This window comes from Ranitomeya variabilis, chromosome 6, assembly GCF_051348905.1.
Source record: "Ranitomeya variabilis isolate aRanVar5 chromosome 6, aRanVar5.hap1, whole genome shotgun sequence".
NCBI classification, from domain to species: Eukaryota; Metazoa; Chordata; class Amphibia; order Anura; family Dendrobatidae; genus Ranitomeya; species Ranitomeya variabilis.
Genome location: NC_135237.1, coordinates 29,242,450 through 29,263,907, shown reverse-complemented (window position 1 = coordinate 29,263,907; position 21,458 = coordinate 29,242,450). Strand labels below are relative to the sequence as shown.

At 46.3% G+C, this 21,458-nt stretch overlaps 1 protein-coding gene across 5 annotated transcripts in view; it reads right to left on the bottom strand.

The window, feature by feature from the left end:
- Positions 1–21,458, bottom strand: part of DYNC1I1 (dynein cytoplasmic 1 intermediate chain 1) — a 481,016-nt gene that overhangs the window by 201,460 nt on the left and 258,098 nt on the right. For 4 of the 5 annotated variants that reach the window (XM_077268126.1, XM_077268125.1, XM_077268127.1 and 1 more), the window contains 2 exons: positions 7,050–7,149; positions 5,934–6,059 (listed from right to left, as the gene is read on the bottom strand). In XM_077268126.1, coding sequence (XP_077124241.1) covers positions 5,934–6,059; positions 7,050–7,149 — 226 coding nt within the window. The remainder of the gene's footprint in view (positions 1–5,933; positions 6,060–7,049; positions 7,150–21,458) is intronic. The other variant, XM_077268129.1, reaches the window with a different exon arrangement.

Sequence of the window (21,458 nt, the reverse complement as noted above, 5' to 3'; positions counted from 1 at the left end):
CACGCCTCCACAATCTGTAGAGAGATAAAGACCACGCCTCCACGTCCTGTAGTGAGATAAAGGCCACACCGTCACTTCCTGTAGAGTGATAAAGGCCACTCCTCCCCGTCCTGTAGACAGATACAGACCACTTCTCCATATCCTGTAGTGAGATACAGGCCACTCCTCCACTTCCTTTAGAGATAAAGATCACACCTCCACTTTCTGTAGAGAAATAAAGACCACGCCTCCGCTTCCCCTAGAGAAATAAAGACCACTCCTCCACTTCCTGTGGAGATATAAAGACCATGCCTACACTTCCTGTAGACAAAGACCATTCCTCCACTTCCTGTGGAGATATAAAGACCATGCCTCCGCTTCCTCTAGACAAAAAACACTCCTCCACTTCCTGTAGAGAGATAAAGACCACGCCTCCACTTCCTGTGGAGAGATAAGAACCACGCCTAAACTTCCTCTACATAAAGACCACTCCTCCACTTCCTGTGGAGATATAAAGACCACGCCTCCACTTCCTGTGGAGATATAAAGACCACGCCTCCACTTCCTGTGGAGATATAAAGACCACGCCTCCACTTCCTGTAGACACAAAACCCCCGTAATCCATCCCAATATCTCTTCTGCTAGTGACAGATTACACTTGACAGAGAACGGCAAGTTATACCGCAGGAAGACACCTAGCGGCCAGCAGTGTGGAGCGATTTTTTTAATGATATTATGGACTAATTTTTTTAATAAATGGTAGATTGACTATTTATCACATTATCTACCAAACAAGATCAACTTGTTTGACATTACGGTGACCCTTTAAGGAATAATATTCCTATTCACTGACAAAAAGCAGAAATCTTATAAGTGGTAGAAATTTAAAGGCACGGGTTTTCATCATATCCTGGAGTAGAAAACTCCTTTAAGAACCTGGCAGGGTGGCAAGCGTTTCAGCTGCGGGCCTCCGAACACATCACAAGAAAGGTGTCAATGACCTTGGACGAGGAGCGCCCTGCCAACTTCATTAAGGAACACCTGTAACTAATCTCTTTTGACTACGACTAACACAAGGCAAACAGGCTTCAATTACCTAAATCTTCTCCTTTTGGCAAAGGAGCCTAGATTACCGAAAAAAAAATACTATGAAAAGCGATGAAATGTAAAATCTCGGGGCAACGCCAAACAAACCACACAAGTGAGTCAGCCCTCTTGTCATTAAGAAAACACACATAATTCTTCACCGAGACTCATGGCAAAAAAAATAATAATGTAATCCTATTTCTGCTATGTTCTCAGATGGATATCAACACCTACTATGTGCGCAGAAGGCTTTCACGGGATCTCAAGTTCTCGCTCCACTGGCTTTCAATAATATCGTCATGAATGTACTACAAGTGCACACTATGTTATAATAGGTTACAGTGGGGGAGGGGTGAGTTATAATCAGAGGATTTATGGAGGCTCCCGATGTCATACTCTGCCCAATCATTAACATGACATCCATAAACTAGAAGAAGTCTAGTTGGAGAGGCTTCTGAGGACCTCAGATCATCCAGGAGGGTGGTGTACTATGTTAATTGAGGGAGCTGTATTACAGGTTCAGTACTGGACCCAGATTCTTGGATTCTGTGAGATCAGGGCAACAATCATATTTGCCACCTTTGGCACTTGGGAGGCGAAGCCTTGGGGTGCATTGCGTTCCCAAATTATTGGCCATGTCCATACCAGTTCTATGGACCACATCTGCACTCCTGTGCTCCACCCAGTTGACTACTATAATCCAAGATCTTCACTCCTCAGTGTCCTCCTCCCTGACACTCATGGGGTGCAAGAAATCTTCTGGAATGGCTAGTTTTTGGAAGTCTTCATGGCACCATAGGAGATTTGCCAACTTGGATATTGTGGAACATTTGGCATAAAAGGAAACAATGCCGTAAATGGACTCTTGACATCATCTTTACCTGTACCTGCAACATCTATTTCTGTCGCCAGTTGCTTCTCTATTAATTATTTGAGAAGTGCTGACTAGGAGACACCGGGCCCAGAAACTCTGAGGGACTCAGCCTCTGTCCAACCAGAGATACTATGGTGGCTGGGTCCTGTAGTAGTACCACCTAGTCTGGCAGAATGGGTGTGTATGCTGTCAAGCAGGAGTAATCAGCTCCCTGCTGTGGCCAATGGGACATCACCACACCCCATTTAAACTCCCAGCATACTGCTGGGAGTTGCCAGTTATGGTTTATATGTGAATAGGTTCAGCCACACTTTTTGAGCTCTTTTTGAGCTCTTTTTAAGCCTGTTATATTCCGTTTTTGACCTCGAACCATGTTTTGACTATCCTTCAGCCTGATGATTCTGTTCCCGTCCTTGGCCTCCTGGTATTTACGGATCTTTCTGACTACCCTCAGCCAGCTCAATCGACTGTCATTCCATGGACCCAACCAAGAGGCCCAATAGTAAATAGTAAAGACCAGAACAACCCCTTGGAGCTGATAGACAGAGATGCTAGTGCTAAGCCTTCTCCATGGAAGCCCTATTAAGAGCTGCTCACACGCTAAATCTCACAGTCTAAGGATAGGTCCAGAGGTGGACATATGTGACGCACAGCTTCTACACCATGTTCCAAATTATTATGCAAATGATATTTTTCTCGGATTTTCCTAAATGGTCGGTGCAGATGACAGTCAGTCTAATAAAAGTCATCACCCGTTAAGAGTATACATCGAATTTTATTGAAGAAACCTCCCAATGATAACAGTATAATCTCCAAAATGAATAAAAACTCACAATGCACTGTTCCAAATTATTAGGCACAGTAGAATTTCTAAACACTTGATATGTTTTAAAAAACTGAAAATGCTCATTTGTGGAATTTTCAGCATTAGGAGGTCACATTCACTGAACAAAAAAGCTATTTAACTCCAAAACCTCCTAACAGGCCAAGTTACATGTTAACATAGGACCCTTCTTTGGTATCACCTTCACAATTCTTGCATCCATTGAACTTGTGAGTTTTTGGAGAGTTTCTGCTTGTATTTCTTTGCCTCCCAGAGCTGCTGTTTTGATGTGAACGGCCTCCCACCCTCATAGATCTTTTGCTTGATGATACTCCAAAGGTTCTCTATAGGGTTGTGGTCAGGGGAAGATGGTGGCCACACCATGAGTTTATCTCCTTTTATGCCCATAGCAGCCAATGACTCAGAGGTTTTCTTTGCAGCATGAGATGGGGCATTGTCAGCATGAAGATGATTTTGCTCCTGAAGGCACGTTTCTGCTTTTTATACCATGGAAGAAAGTTGTCAGTCAGAAACTCTATATACTTTGCAGAGGTCATTTTCACACCTTCAGGAACCTTAAAGGGCCCTATCAGCTGTTTCCCCATGATTGCGGCCCAAAACATGACTCCTCCACCTCCTTGCTGACGTCCCAGCCTTCTTGGGACATGGTGGCCATCCACCAACCATCCACTACTCCATCCATCTGGACCATCCAGGGTTGCTTGACACTCATCAGTAAACAAGTCTGTTTGGAAATTAGTCTCCATGTATGTCTGGGCCCACTGCAACCATTTCTGCTTGTGAACACTGTTTTGAGGTGGCCAAATAGTAGGTTTATGCACCACAGCAAGCCTTTGAAGGATCCTACACCTAGAGGTTCAAGGGACTCCAGTATTGCCATGGCTTTTTAGCAGCTGCTCTCTTAATCCGATGAACTTGCCTGGCAGAAACCTTCCTCATTATGCCTTTATCAGCACGAACACGTCTGTGTTCAGATTCAGCCACAAATCACTTAACAGTACGATGATCACGCTTAAGTTTTCGGGAAATATCTAATGTTTTCATCCCTTGACCAAGGCATTGCACTATTTGATGCCTTTCGGCAGAGAGATCCTTTTTCTTTCCCATGTTACTTGAAAAATGTGGCCTGCTTAATAATGTGGAACATCATTTTTCAGTAGTTTTCCTTTAATTAGAATCATCTGGAAAACGAATTATCACATGTGTTTGCGATTGATTTCAGTGATCCATTGAGCCCTGAGACACAATACCATCCATGAGTTTATTTGAAAAACAAAACAATTAAATCTTTATGACACTTAAATCCAATTTACATAACAATTTGGAACACGGTGTAGGAATTCCCATCCCATAAACGTAAGCATCATCATTAAGGTTGGTTTCACATTACAAGAACACGCCTGGCTCACCTAACCTGAGCTAACTGTCTAATAATCATATGAGGTGACCCGCCCTTCCCAAGGAATATTCTGATCATGGCACTTTCATGTTTCAGCCAACATGGCACTATCAAAGCATAGTTACTAACATACACAAGTAAAATTCTGGATATTTAGGCCCTGGCTTAGAAATAGATCGCTCCCAAAACATCTACTTTTTAGTAAGGTTTTGCCTCCTCTAACTGTCCCACCATAACTGGGCCTGTTGGTAATCAAGTCAAAGCACCATCAAAGGGCCTCTGGGCCAAAAATATGGACAATGGTCGTAGCCACTTTGACAATTAGGGGTGCAAACCTCTTCTGGCCGGTGATCTGGGTGACTTTAGGCTCTGTTTAGCTGTGAAAAAATGAGCATAGGGTCCTCACAGTTCCACGGTGAGTTCAACAATTGGTTGAAAAGAACAAATATGGATGGTGGAGGCTTCTCAGATAAAAGGCCCTGAAATACGTATGTGCTCTGTGCATCCTCCCGCAATTACTGATATTCCATCCCTATTTACATGGCATTAGCTCTGATAACTAGTCTAGTGGGTCAGTTGTTAATTTAATATACTGTAGTAACACGGCCACTATATGCAAAAAGAATAAAGAACGCTGTCAAGAACATTGGCGTGGGATGTGGCCGACGTCATCCCGCAGTGTACAAGTCAGATTTGATCAGAAATGCTGTGAGACAGATAGAAGAGGAGTAATGTAGTGTGTGCGAATGGGACGCGGGAGGCTTGGAAAATCTACTGGTAATCCGCAGGCCTCCGGTTACTATGGTGACTATGGTAACCAGCAGCAACCTCAACCGGGAGGCGGCACAAACAGGAAGCAAATATTCTTAAACCTCCGCAGGCTTCATAATGAGAGGGATAAAAATAGACCATGTAATAAAATAGTTCTGTGAAACACATAGCTATTATCTATCTATCTATCTATCTATCTATCTATCTATCTATCTATCTATTATCTATCTATCTATATATCTATTATCTATCTATTATCTATCTATCTATTATCTATCTATCTATTATCTATCTGTTATCTATCTATTATCTATCTACTATCTATCCATTATCTATCTATTATCTATCTGTTATCTATCTATCTATCTATCTATCTATCTATCTATTATCTATCTATCTATATATCTATTATCTATCTATTATCTATCTATCTATTATCTATCTATCTATTATCTATCTGTTATCTATCTATTATCTATCTACTATCTATCCATTATCTATCTATTATCTATCTGTTATCTATCTATCTATCTATCTATCTATCTATCTATCTATCTATCTATCATCTATCTATTATCTATCTATTATCTATCTATCTATCTATCTATCTGTTATCTATCTATTATCTATCTGTGATCTATCTATCTATTATCTATCCATTATCTATCTATTATCTATATGTTATCTATCTATTATCTATCTATCTATTATCTATCTGTTATCTATCTATTATCTAACTGTTATCTATCTATTATCTATCTATCTATTATCTATCTACCTATCTGTTATCTATCTATTATCTATCTATCTATCTATCTATCTATCTATTATCTACAGTATCTATCCATTATCTATTATCTATCTATTATCTATCTATCCATCATCTATCTATCTATCTATCTATCTATCTATCTATCTATCTATCTATCTATCTATCTATCTATTATCTATCTATCTAATATAACACAATGTGGCCTCACCTGACAATGAAATACATATTCTGGTGTGGTTTTCTTGAACTTCATGTTCCACACTAAAGCAACACCATCAGGTTCATGAGGAGCGTCTTCATTATTATTATAAGATGCCACCATTAGTTCTGGATACTGGAACATGGATGGAACAGAAGACAGATAAAGTATAAAGTGAGCTATGGGCACGAGAGATGGACTTCATCACAACTGGAAGAACGGAAGGAAAGAAGATAAAAAGAAAAATAAGGAGAAAGAAAGACAAAAAGGAAGAGAAAGTAAGAAACAAAAGACGAAAAGAAACGAAAGAAAGGAAAGACGGATGAAAGGAAGGAATGAAGTTAGCTTGACAAAAATAAAGAAATAAGGAGAAAGAAAAAGAAAGAAGCAGCAAGTAAAGAAAAAAGGAAGTAGGGAAAAAAAAACAGAAAGCAACAAAGAAGAGAAGGAAGGAAGAAAAAGAAGGAGAAAGAAAGAGAGAAGGAAAGAAAGAAGGAAAAAGAGAGTAAAAAATAGAAGAAAGGAAAAATGGATTGATGAAAGGAAGGAATGAAGGATGGAAAGAAACATAAATAAAATGGAAGGTAGGAAATAAGAAAAAGAAAGAGAAAAGAAGGTAGTCATAGTGAACAATGTGCTTGAGAGATGGATTTTATTGTGATTCGTTAGATCAAAGGTAAAAAGAAGAAAGGAAAGAAAGAAGGACGGAAGGAGGAAGAAAGGAAAATATGAAAATGCAAATGAATGAATACAGCAAAATGGAAGAAGTGATGAAAAAGGAATGCTGGAGGAAAGTTTATATGGTTGTACAGGGTTGTAAAACACTTGAGTGCAATAGAGTGAGGGAAAGAAGGAAGGAAATAATGCAGAATGCATATATAAAAGAGCCAAAGATGGAGGGGAGAAAAAAAAAGAAGAAAGGACAGATGTGCTTTTTGCATAGATGGATGACACCTGTAATTAATATGCATATGCAGTTTTTAAACATTTAATTCGGAAACTCTGGATTTTCATGTTTCCATCTTTACTGCTGTCCCTTTCTCCACACTCTGAGGAGCTGTTCCACTAGACTTTATTGTCCATAAATGTGACCGCACACATGTTATTATTACTTATCTGTTGTACCTGCAGCGACCAGTCAAGACAAGTAACCACCCGATGTTTTGACCAATGTTCATCATAGAACTGTCGATTAAATGAGAGGTTGGCCCCCGCCTGGATGTCCCTTTAAGAAAAAAAAATCTGTTACTTATATATGAGCGTAATTTTTTACTGAATTTTCTTATGTTGTTTGTGTATACTGATTTTATCCAAGACACCTTAGACTGCCTCATCATGACTTTCTTTAAGGAAATATACTATGTATTTTATTCCCCGTCTAATATTTAATAGGAGTAAGTTGTACAAAAAGTATAACAAAAATGTACAAAACTAAAATAAAACACTTTACTAAATACGCAGTTTTTTTTCGGTGTGATAGGTCTTTTATTTTGCTATTTGTTTCTGATACATAAATTGAATAGTGGAGGGCATGCGTATTGTATGTGTGCAGGGCCAGCGTTAGGGGCAGACAGACTAGGCATCTGCCTAGTGCCTCCTCTTCCCCAGGGGCCTCCAGTCTGGGGAGTGCCACTAATAGCGGCAGACCATGAGGCTGCTATGGGGCCCTTAAGTCAGGGGAGCCTGGTGACAGTATCTCCCGCCCCACATCGCGCATTCCACTGTATCGGAGTGGAGCTGATGAAGAGATACGCTGCAGCCAGGGAACAAGAAGAGGTGAGTATTGTACTGATTTATTTTTTAAATCAATGAGTACGTGATGGCCATAATACTGTGGGAACTGCATTATACTCCTATGGGGTGCAGTATATTCCTACGGGGCTGCATTATACTCCTATTAGGCTGCATTACATTCCTACGGGGCTGCATTATACTCCTATGGGGGCTGCATTATATTTATGGGAGGTTGCATTATACTATGGGGTGCATTATACTATGGGGCTGCATTATACTCCTGAGAGGGCTGCATTACACTCCTGTTGGGCTGCATTATACTCCTGTGGGGGCTACATTATACTCCTGCGTTGGCTGCATTATTCTCCTGTGGGGGCTGCATTATTCTCCTATGGGGCTGCATTATACTCCTGTAAGCGCTGCATTATAATCCTGTAGGGGCTGCATTATTCTCATGTGAAGACTGCATTATTCTACTATGGGGCTGCATTATATTGCTATGGGGGCTGCATTATACTCCTTAGGGGCTGCATTATATTCATGTGGGGCTGCATTATACTCCTGTAGGGGCTGCATTATTCTCCTGTGGGGGCTGCATTATACTCCTATAGGGGTTGCATTATACTCCTTAGGGGCTGCATTATATTCATGTGGGGCTGCATTATACTATTTGGAGGACTATGGGGTGTGCTGTTATGACCCCAATGGCAGAGGGTCTCAGGAATAATGCTGTCAGTAAATACAGAAAACCAGCTCATAGGGCAGTGGTAACTGGGCTGACCATATAACTAATCCTAGCACCACAAATACCAGCAGCCGGGGAACGTTCCTACGTTGATCCTAGACGTCTCGCGCCAGCCGGAGAGCTAACTACCCCTAGAAGGGAAAAGAAAGACCTTTCTTGCCTCCAGAGGAAATACCCCAAAAAGTTGGATAAAAGCCCCCCACAAATAATAACGGTGAGGTAAGAGGAAAAGACAAACATAAGAATGAGCTAGGAATTTAGCAAAGAGAGGCCCACTAGCTAATAGCAGAATATAGAAAGATAACTTATATGGTCAGCAAAAAATCCTATCAAAAATATCCACACTGGAAATTCAAGAACCCCCGAACCGTCTAACGGCCCGGGGGGAGAACACCAGCCCACTAGAGCTTCCAGCAAGGTCAGGAATCACATTTAGTACAAGCTGGACAAAAATGATAGCAAACAAATAACCCAAAAAACAAAGAAGCAAGACTTAGCTTAATTTAGCATGAACCAGGACCAGCAAACAGGAGCAAACAGAATGTGTCTGATAACACCGATGCCAGGCACTGGACTAAGGGTTCCAGGAGGTTTATATAGCAACACCCCTGAAGTAACGACCCAGCTGGGTGCAGACAGAGGGAAGGAAATCCCAGAGTCATATCACTAGTAACCACTAGAGGGAGCCAAAAAAGTCTAATTCACAACAGTACCCCCCCCTTAAGGAGGGGTCACCGAACCCTCACCAAGACCACCAGGGCGATCAGGATGAGCAGCGTGAAAGGCACGAACCAAATCGGCCGCATGCACATCAGAGGCAACCACCCAGGAATTATCCTCCTGACCATAACCCTTCCACTTGACCAAATACTGAAGCCTCCGCCTGGAGAGACGAGAATCCAAGATCTTCTCCACCACGTACTCCAACTCGCCCTCAACCAACACCGGAGCAGGAGGCTCAGCAGAAGGAACCACAGGCACAACGTAGCGTCGTAACAAAGACCTATGGAACACGTTGTGAATGGCAAACGAAACCGGAAGATCCAAGCGAAAGGACACAGGATTAAGGATTTCCAATATCTTGTAAGGATCGATGAAGCGAGGCTTAAATTTAGGAGAGGAGACCTTCATAGGAACAAATCGAGAAGACAGCCACACCAAATCCCCAACACGAAGTCGGGGACCCACACCGCGGCGGCGGTTGGCAAAACGCTGAGCCTTCTCCTGTGACAACTTCAAGTTGTCCACCACATGATTCCAGATCTGCTGCAACCTATCCACCACAGAATCTACTCCAGGACAGTCAGAAGGCTCCACATGTCCCGAGGAAAAACGAGGATGGAAACCAGAGTTGCAGAAAAATGGCGAAACCAAAGTAGCGGAACTAGCCCGATTATTTAGGGCAAACTCAGCCAACGGCAAGAAGGTCACCCAATCATCCTGATCTGCCGAAACAAAACACCTCAAGTAAGCTTCCAGAGTCTGATTAGTTCGCTCAGTTTGTCCATTAGTCTGAGGATGAAAGGCAGACGAGAATGATAAATCAATGCCCATCCTAGCACAAAAGGATCGCCAGAACCTGGAAACAAACTGGGATCCTCTGTCAGACACAATATTCTCAGGAATGCCGTGTAAACGAACCACATTCTGAAGGAACACAGGAACCAGATCGGAAGAGGAAGGCAGCTTAGGCAAAGGCACCAAATGGACCATTTTTGAAAAGCGATCACATACCACCCAAATGACAGACATACCCCGAGACACCGGGAGATCAGAAATGAAATCCATGGAAATATGTGTCCAAGGCCTCTTCGGGACAGGCAAGGGCAAGAGCAACCCGCTGGCACGGGAACAGCAAGGCTTAGCTCGAGCACAAGTCCCACAGGACTGCACAAATGACCGTACATCCCGTGACAAGGAAGGCCACCAAAATGACCTAGCCACCAGATCTCTGGTGCCAAAAATTCCCGGATGACCTGCCAACACCGAGGAATGAACCTCGGAAATGACTCTGCTGGTCCACTTATCAGGAACAAACAGTCTGTCAGGTGGACAAGAGTCAGGTCTACCAGCTTGAAATCTCTGCAACACACGTCGCAAATCAGGAGAAATGGCTGACAAAATAACTCCTTCTTGAAGAATACCAACAGGTTCTGTGACTCCAGGAGAGTCAGGCACAAAGCTCCTTGAAAGAGCATCAGCTTTCACATTCTTTGAACCTGGTAAATACGAGACCACAAAGTCAAAACGGGAGAAAAACAATGACCAGCGGGCCTGTCTAGGATTCAAGCGTTTAGCAGACTCGAGATACATCAAATTTTTGTGATCAGTCAAGACCACCACACGATGCTTAGCACCCTCGAGCCAATGACGCCACTCCTCAAATGCCCACTTCATGGCCAGTAATTCCCGATTGCCCACATCATAATTCCGCTCAGCAGGCGAAAACTTCCTAGAGAAGAAAGCACATGGTCTCATTACCGAGCAACCAGGGCCTCTCTGTGACAAAACGGCCCCTGCCCCAATCTCAGAAGCATCCACCTCGACCTGAAAGGGAAGTGAGATATCAGGCTGGCACAAAACAGGCGCCGAAGTAAACCGGCGCTTCAACTCCTGGATCGCCTCCACGGCTGCAGGAGCCCAGTTAGCAACATCAGAACCTTTCTTGGTCATATCCGTCAAAGGTTTAACAACGCTAGAAAAATTAGCGATAAAACGACGGTAGAAGTTAGCAAAACCCAAGAACTTCTGAAGACTCTTAACTGACGTGGGTTGAGTCCACTCATGAATAGCTCGGACCTTGACTGGGTCCATCTCCACAGCAGAAGGGGAAAAAATAAACCCCAAAAAGGGAACTTTCTGTACTCCAAAGAGACACTTTGAGCCTTTAACAAACAAGGCATTCTCACGCAAAACCTGAAACACCATCCTGACCTGCTCCACATGTGAGTCCCAATCTTCAGAGAAAACCAGAATATCGTCCAGATAAACAATCATAAATTTATCTAGATACTTCCGGAAAATATCATGCATAAAGGACTGAAATACGGAGGGAGCATTAGAAAGCCCAAAAGGCATCACCAAGTACTCAAAATGACCTTCGGGCGTATTAAATGCAGTCTTCCATTCATCACCTTGCTTAATGCGCACAAGGTTGTATGCACCACGAAGATCTATCTTGGTGAACCACTTGGCACCCTTAATCCGGGCAAACAAGTCCGACAAGAGAGGCAAAGGATACTGAAATTTTACAGTGATTTTATTCAGTAGCCGATAGTCAATACAAGGTCTCAAAGATCCGTCCTTCTTGGCCACAAAAAAGAATCCCGCACCAAGAGGGGAAGAGGATGGACGGATATGCCCCTTCTCCAGAGACTCCTTGATATATGAACGCATTGCGGCATGCTCAGGTACTGACAGATTAAATAATCTTCCCTTAGGAAATTTACTACCTGGAATCAAATCTATGGCGCAGTCACAGTCCCTATGAGGAGGCAGAGCACTGGATCTGGACTCGCTGAATACATCCTGATAATCAGACAAATACTCAGGAACTTCCGAAGGAGTAGAGGAAGCAATAGACACCGGCGGGGAATCCGCATGAATTCCCTGACAGCCCCAACTTGACACAGACATTGCCTTCCAATCCAGGACTGGATTGTGGTTCTGTAACCATGGCAGACCCAAAACAACCAAATCATGCATTTTATGCAGAACAAGAAAACGAATCACCTCCCGATGTTCAGGAGTCATGCACATGGTCACCTGCGTCCAAAACTGCGGTTTATTATCCGCCAATGGCGTAGCATCAATACCTCTAAGAGGAATAGGATTTACTAACGGTTCAAGAACAAAACCACAGCGCTTGGCAAACGACAGATCCATAAGACTCAGGGCGGCACCTGAATCCACAAACGCCATAACAGGGTAAGAAGACAAAGAGCAAATTAAAGTCACAGACAAAATAAATTTAGGTTGCAAATTACCAATGGCGACAGGACTAACAACCCTTGTTAGGCGTTTAGAGCATGCTGATATAACATGTGTAGAATCACCACAGTAAAAACACAACCCATTCTGACGTCTATGATTTTTCCGTTCATTTCTAGTCTGAATTCTATCACATTGCATTAAATCAGGTGTTTGTTCAGACAACACCACCAGAGGATTAGCGGTTTTGCGCTCCCGCAAACGCCGGTCAATTTGAATAGCAAGCGCCATAGAATCATTCAGACTTGTAGGAATGGGGAAACCCACCATCACATTCTTAATGGCTTCAGAAAGGCCATTTCTGAAATTTGCGGCCAGAGCACACTCATTCCACTGAGTAAGCACGGACCATTTCCGAAATTTTTGGCAATACACTTCAGCTTCATCCTGACCCTGAGAAATAGCCAGCAAGGCTTTTTCTGCCTGAATTTCAAGATTGGGTTCCTCGTAAAGCAATCCGAGCGCCAGAAAAAACGCATCAATATTCGCCAATGCCGGATCTCCTGGCGCTAGCGAGAAAGCCCAATCCTGAGGGTCGCCCCGTAAAAAAGAAATAACAATTTTAACTTGCTGAGCAGAATCTCCAGATGAACGGGGTCTCAGAGAAAGAAACAATTTACAATTATTCTTGAAATTCCTAAACCTAAATCGATCTCCAGAAAACAATTCCGGAATAGGTATTTTAGGTTCAGACATAGGACTACTGGTAACAAAATCTTGTATACCCTGCACACGAGCTGCCAGCTGGTCAACACTTGTAATCAAGGTCTGCACATTCATGTCTGCAGCAAGCACACGCCACTCAAAGGTAAAGGGGAGGAAGAGAAGGAAGGAAAAAAAAAAACTCAGAATTTCCTTTCTTATTATCCCACTTCTGCAATGCTTTAAACATTCAATATCGGCCTGGCATACTGTTATGACCCCAATGGCAGAGGGTCTCAGGAATAATGCTAAGTCAGTAAATACAGAAAACCAGCTCATAGGGCAGTGGTAACTGGGCTGACCATATAACTAATCCTAGCACCACAAATACCAGCAGCCGGGGAACGTTCCTACGTTGATCCTAGACGTCTCGCGCCAGCCGGAGAGCTAACTACCCCTAGAAGGGAAAAGAAAGACCTTTCTTGCCTCCAGAGGAAATACCCCAAAAAGTTGGATAAAAGCCCCCCACAAATAATAACGGTGAGGTAAGAGGAAAAGACAAACATAAGAATGAGCTAGGAATTTAGCAAAGAGAGGCCCACTAGCTAATAGCAGAATATAGAAAGATAACTTATATGGTCAGCAAAAAATCCTATCAAAAATATCCACACTGGAAATTCAAGAACCCCCGAACCGTCTAACGGCCCGGGGGGAGAACACCAGCCCCCTAGAGCTTCCAGCAAGGTCAGGAATCACATTTAGTACAAGCTGGACAAAAATGATAGCAAACAAATAACCCAAAAAACAAAGAAGCAAGACTTAGCTTAATTTAGCACGAACCAGGACCAGCAAACAGGAGCAAACAGAATGTGTCTGATAACACCGATGCCAGGCACTGGACTAAGGGTTCCAGGAGGTTTATATAGCAACACCCCTGAAGTAACGACCCAGCTGGGTGCAGACAGAGGGAAGGAAATCCCAGAGTCATATCACTAGTAACCACTAGAGGGAGCCAAAAAAGTCTAATTCACAACAGTGTGCATTATACTATATTGAGGACTATGAGGCACATTATACTATATGGAGGACTATGGGGTGTGCATTATACTATATGGAGGACTCTGGGGTGTGCATTATACTATATAGAGGACTAGGAGGTGTGCATTATACTATGTGGAGGACTATGGGGTGCATTATACTAAACAAGCACAATGCTGCCTATTCATTGAGTGATGTAATTGTTTGTGCTGGAACAGAAATCAATCTTCTTAGTAGCACATCATCCGGTGAAAACTTCAGATATCCTGCTGATAACACCATACTAGATCCTACAGAGAACTGTGGAGTATAACGTCCCAAATATCAAAAATTGTGAACTTACGGTAATTATAAAAATACAAATTTTTATTGAACAAATATAGACAAAATAAGTTAAAAATTCAGTGTTTGGAAAGAAAGAATGGTGATGACACAACGACATAAACGACGCACCTAAAAACCACGTATTGCCAAAGATTTTCTTAAAATTACCGCCTCTGGTGCCACAATGTAGCACCAGTTATGTGGTTTATTACGCAGTTTGTACATGTAATTTGATCTATGTCGGTCTAACCTCGCGAGAGCTTCGAGTGAGGGTCAGGGAACACGTCAGAGACAACAGAATGGCCAAGGACGCCACTGATGTCTCTGACTTAAAGACGATCCCGCAACACTTCAAGCTGTGCCACAATTGCAATCCAGATGCACTTAAGATCAGGGGCATCGACAGGGTGCATTGTGGCACCAGAGGCGGTAATTTTAAGAAAATCTTGGCGCAGCTGGAATGTCGCTGGATAGTCTCCCTTGGAACTACAGTATGTCACCCCATGGGCTAAACGAGCAACTTTCATTTGTGCCCTTTTTATAACAACTGGGATGTAATTTGGGGTTTTAGGCACCCCACTATCGCGATTGTTATACATTTTCTCGTGCATTATGTCCTTCTCTGTCTCTCTTGTTTTTAGTCTGTTGCTGTTTTCATGTTCATTTTATATTAATTCATTTTTTATTTGTCATTTAAATTCAGTATGTGCAGTTGGATCCTGATCAATAGTCTGCTTTGCATATTGAGGAGTGCGCCTGGATCCCCCTGAAACACCATTGTTCTTGATCGCATACATGGGAATCTGCAGTGAACAGACTGGATATTGGGTGGTCTATTATTAATGTTTTTCAATCTGGCTTGATTGTAATGCTTTGTATGCTAATGTATATATCACTATTTCACTGCTTTGCACAGTGTAATTTAGGTTGGCAGCCTTACTTAGCATTTGCGTTTTTGCCCACACTTGTTCCAGTATCCAAGATGGCCGCCGCGGTGTGCGCATGTGCTGTTGGTCCTGACCACGCCTGCATCTCCGAAGGTGTCCAATCAGCTTGGTGCAGGTCATCTGACGTCACAGGAAACTTTTCCTTGACCTGCTCCAATGCTAGGACAGCCGGAAGCGATGTCCGTGCGGCTCGGGACTCGACCCCCATGCGCTCCACAGAGCGGTTGGTCATTTTCATCAGGTGTGTATGGAGTATTTATGGCCCACCAATGCACAGCAACACACACAAGGCCCCCGACGAAGCCATCAGCGCGAAACGTGCGTTGGGGTTCTAGACAGCGTACGCATCTTCTCCATGTCCCACATGGGTAAGCACTATAGATGGCACTTTCTGTAGGCATGTGGTACTTTATTTAGACTGATTTAAGGTCAGGCACATGTAATTTTGTCCTGTTACTCTGGGTATCGCAGGTACCCTTCTCCCTATTGAACTTAGGCCAGTTTTGCATGCACAGTTCATTCGGGTAATCACACCTGTGTCTCCCTGATTTAGTTTATAGTGCCCCTGTATTATTATCAGCACCCACACCTCTGATTGTGCCGCCCTGGTGTGATGCCATCTTTGGCAACACGTGGTTTTTAGGTGCGTTGTTTTTGTCATTGTGTCATCACCATTCTTTCATTCCAAACACTGAATTTTTTACTTGTTTTGTCTATATTTGTTCAATAAAAATTTGTATTTTTATAATTAAGTTCACAGTTTCTGATTTTTGGGACGTTATACTCCACAGTTTTCTGTGGGATCTATAATATAACGCTGGGAGCATCACTCTGTCCGAAGCCTTTATAGACTGCGCAAGCGCAAGCGCCGGCGCAGTCTGGACCCCACAGAGTGACGCTCCTGCAGCGCCCCAGAGTCCTGGTCGTTGCAGTACTGTGGCTCCGCCGCTAAGGGGGGCTATGGTACGTCTGATGGCACTGAAGGAGTTCATCTGACCAGGTATCACAGAAACCAATACATTTCACAGCCGGGCCTCCAGGGGGAGCTAAGGGTTCTATTCATTAGGCCACTCCTCACATACTGGTAAAACTGGGGGTCAATCAGGAAGTTAGAGAGAAAGCTGACTGGGTTGGAACCAGGCAACACCTTGTGGCAGAGGGTGTTGTGGGGGAAGATTCGGTAGGGTCCCTGTCAGGGGTGGGATCCTGACAGAGGCCTGGCAACTGGAGAGAACGTAACGGGACCGTGCCTGCTCAGTATAGCGGCGGTGCCCAAGGAGGGATTGGAAGCGAGATAGATTGTGCTGAGTGAGAAACGAGATCAAAGCAACAAGGAGAATACCAGTAGGAGTCGTGCTGCAAGACCGAGGCAACATTCTACTGAGGCGCACAACCGGCGGCCGGAACGCCGAGGAAGTATTCATAAATCTAGCTTCAAGCAATACTTCAAACCAACGGCAGGACAGTCAGTCATAGGCGGGCTGTCTCACCTAAAACACCTACGAAGACATAGGGGGCAACTAGTGGAGAGGGGCGACTCTAGGGTCCCGGAAGAGCTCCGAGCCTACCCGTCATACGGGTGCCGTCCTAACCGTAAAATCAGGGAGGGACGGAAGATTAGCAGAACATCATCTAATCGAGTTGTGAGGGAACTTAAGAAACAGACACAACAGTTGTGGGGACTTTCCGTAAGCACAGCAGGGAAGGACCACAACACATAGCGCTAGCAGGAAGGCACAGATTTCCACCTGCAAAGAGAACTCTGGAGGTGCCATTGGACCGGCCGGACTTGCGCAGCCTGGTGAACCGTATTCCGGATTGAGGACCCAGAGATCTTCAGTAAAGAGGTAAAGAGACTGCAACCTGGTGTCCTCGTTATTTTACCGCGTCCGGCACTGCACCGCATCACCATCCTTATCTATCACTCACTGTACGTCGCCTCCCCACCAGCAGGGTCACGGACCGGGCCTAGCCACCGTGACAACCCCAGAGCAGAGACTCGGAGGCCCGGTACCGGGTACCCCTCGGCCCTGCGGCGGTGGGGGCGCTACACTCCCAGGAGATCGCGGTATGCGTAAGCACTGAATGCACACTGCGATCTCCAACGGAGAAGCAGGGACGAGCCAGGAGGGTGAGTATGCAATATTTACCTGTCCCCCGTTCCATCGATGCGCGCTGCTCTGTCCTCCACATCCTCTGCCTGTGACGTTCAGTTCAGCGCGCCGCCCTTTGACTGAACAGTCACAGCCAGAGGATGTGGAGGACAGAGCAGCGCGCATCGATGGAACGGGGGACAGGTAAATATAGCAACTGCCAGGGGCCTGAGCTAGCGGCGACTTCGGCACCTGACCCCCACAGCGCTCCGGTGTCCCCGCCTGCTCAGGCCCCCAGCACTCGGTGCCCAGCACAGCCACGCACAGCCGCCCGCACTCACCACAGCCACGCACAGCCGCCCGCACTCACCACAGCCACGCACAGCCGCCCGCACTCACCACAGCCACGCACAGCCGCCGGCACTCAGCACAGCCACGCACAGCCGCCCGCACTCAGCACAGCCACGCACAGCCGCCCGCACTCAGCACAGCCACGCACAGCCGCCCGCACTCAGCACAGCCACGCACAGCCGCCCGCACTCACCACAGCCACGCACAGCCGCCCGCACTCAGCACAGCCACGCACAGCCGCCGGCACTCAGCACAGCCACGTACAGCTGCCCGCACTCAGCACAGCCACGCACAGCCGCCTGCACTCACCACAACCACGCACAGCCGCCCGCACTCACCACAGCCACGCACAGCCGCCCGCACTCAGCACAGCCACGGCACTCAGCACAGCCACGCACAGCCGCCCGCACTCAGCACAGCCACGCACAGCCGCCCGCACTCACCACAGCCACGCACAGCCGCCCGCACTCAGCACAGCCACGCACAGCCGCCGGCACTCAGCACAGCCACGCACAGCTGCCCGCACTCAGCACAGCCACGCACAGCCGCCCGCACTCACCACAACCACGCACAGCCGCCCGCACTCACCACAGCCACGCACAGCCGCCCGCACTCAGCACCGCGCCCGCACTCAGCACCGCCGCCCGCACTCAGCACCGCCACGCACAGCCGCCCGCACTCAGCACAGCCACGCACAGCCGCCCGCACTCAGCACAGCCACGCACAGCCGCCGGCACTCAGCACAGCCACGCACAGCCGCCGGCACTCACCACAGCCACGCACAGCCGCCCGCACTCACCACAGCCACGCACAGCCGCCCGCACTCACCACAGCCACGCACAGCCGCCCGCACTCACCACAGCCACGCACAGCCGCCCACACTCATCACAGCCACGCACAGCCGCCCGCACTCAGCACAGCCACGCACAGCCGCCCGCACTCAGCACAGCCACGCACAGCCGCCGGCACTCAACACCGCCACGCACAGCCGCCGGCACTCAGCACCGCCACGCACAGCCGCCCGCACTCAGCACAGCCACGCACAGCTGCCCGCACTCAGCACAGCCACGCACAGCCGCCCGCACTCACCACAGCCACGCACAGCCGCCCGCACTCACCACAGCCACGCACAGCCGCCGGCACTCAGCACAGCCACGCACAGCCGCCGGCAATCAGCACCGCCACGCACAGCCGCCCGCACTCAGCACCGCCACGCACAGCCGCCCGCACTCAGCACCGCCACGCACAGCCGCCCGCACTCAGCACCGCCACGCACAGCCGCCCGCACTCAGCACCGCCACGCACAGCCGCCGGCACTCAGCACTGCCACGCACAGCCGCCCGCACTCAGCACCGCCACGCACAGCCGCCCGCACTCACCACAGCCACGCACAGCCGCCCGCACTCACCACAGCCACGCACAGCCGCCCGCACTCACCACCGCCGCCCGCACTCAGCACCGCCGCCCGCACTCAGCACCGCCACGCACAGCCGCCCGCACTCAGAACCGCCACGCACAGCCGCCCGCACTCAGCACCGCCACGCACAGCCGCCCGCACTCATCACCGCCACGCACAGCCGCCCGCACTCAGCACAGCCGCCCGCACTCAGCACAGCCGCGCGCACTCAGCACAGCCGCCCTCGGGCAGTAGAGCCGGAGAGAGAAAGATGGGAGCAACATATGGCAGAATGGAAACAGTAACAGGCAGAATGGGTGCAGCACATTACAACAGAATGGGGGCACAGGATGGGAGCAGCACATGACAGAACGGGGGCGCGGGATGGGAGCAGCACATGACAGAATGATTGCGCACAATGGGAGCAGCACATGACAGAATGGGGGCGCACACATGACAGGATGGGGGTCCAGGATGGGAGCACATGACAGGATGGAGCGCAGGATGGGAGCAGCACATGACATAATGGGGGCACAGGATGGGAGCAGCACATGACAGAATGGGGGCACACACATGACCGGATGGGGGTGTAGGATGGAGCAGCATATGACAGGATGGGGGGCGCAGGATGGGAGCACATGACAGGATAGGGACGCAGGATGGAGCAGCACATAACAGGATGGGGGCGCAGGATGGAGCAGCACATACCAGGATGGAGGCCATATACCAATATAAATGCTCGCCACCCGGGCGTAGAACGGGTTCAGTAGCTAGTCTATTTATAATGGGAGCTGTCCTATGCTTATTTTGTACTCCAGTACTCCACCATTTTGTCTAAAATCAGCCCTGTAAGTGTGCTTTTTTTTTTTTGTATGTGCTCTGTCCATAAGTTACAGGGGAAAACAGAACTCATTGAGTGCTATGAAAAGAAGAAAGTAAGAAAGAAAGAAAGAGAAAGAAAGAGAAAGAAAGAAAGAAAGAAAGAAAGAAAGAAAGAAAGAAAGAAAGAAAGAAAGAAAGAAAGAAAGAAAGAAAGAAAGAAAGAAAGAAAGAACTGAAAACATCATCTTTTTACATCTACGCTAATTTCCCTACGGAGTTACACTTGACTCTGCCTTGTCCTTCAAACCACACATCTTGCCGCCTCCAACTCACAAATACTTCGAAATCCATCCTTTCCTCAACTCTGAATCTACTAAAATGTTAGTGCATGCCCTCATCATGTCCCGCCTCGACGACTGCAATATTCTTCTCCGTGGCCTCCCTACTAACACTCTCGCGCCACTCTTATTAACTCTGCTGCATGACTAATTATCCTCTGTCCTCGCTGTTACACTGCTTCTCCCTTCTGAAAATCCCTTCATTGGCTCCCAATTCCGAAAGAAAGAAAGAAAGAAAGAAAGAAAGAAAGAAAGAAAGAAAAAGAAAATGGAATGAAGGAAAGAAAGAAAGAAAGAAAGAAGGAAGAACGGAATGAAGAAAAGATGGAAGGAAGGAAATAAGAAAGAAAGTATGGAATGTAGAAAGAAATATAAGTCAAACAGGAAAGAAAAAAGGAAAAGAAGAAGGAAAAATAAGAAAGAAATAAGTAAATGAAGGAAAAAAGAAACAAAGAAAGTAAAAGAAGAAAGAATAAAAAGGGAAAGAAAGAAGACTCAGTGATCACATGATATTTCTCATGGAGTACTGTGTAAGAAACAAACAAAAAAAAAAGTGGTTACAAATATGTCTCGTCCTCAAGGTCCCCGGTTAAGGCCATGACCTGTTCTGAATGGTGTGTCATACCTTTACAGTGGTAGGACCGACTCCAGGCCCTGAGGTAGCAGAGTCCCAGGGCTCCTCTTCTCTTTTGATACTTATCTCCTCTCTTTCCAAGAGCTATGACTTTTTATTTTTGGATTAGTAGAATTGTATCAGGGAATGTTTTTTATTTTAAAGAATGATGTCAAGAGTGTGTCACGTCCTCCTGGAAGATCTTGGTGTAGAAGATCGTACATGTTGTGAATCGCAGATCTTCCATTTAGCCTGTGTGTTTATGTCCCATATTAAATGGATTTGGTTTCCTTTGGCAATGAAGAGGTTAAAGACCCTTTCTATGCTGGTCAGAAACTTGCAGCTCCATTTCAGCTGCTTCTGATCTGGTCATTACCTCTCCCTATAAAACCTGGCCAGACTTTATCTGCCTTGCCAGTGAAAGCTTTTGTTTGTAGCTCCTTGGAGATGCTGTGCTGAATTGGAGATCATTGTTGCTACTGGAGATTGTAGCGTGCTGTT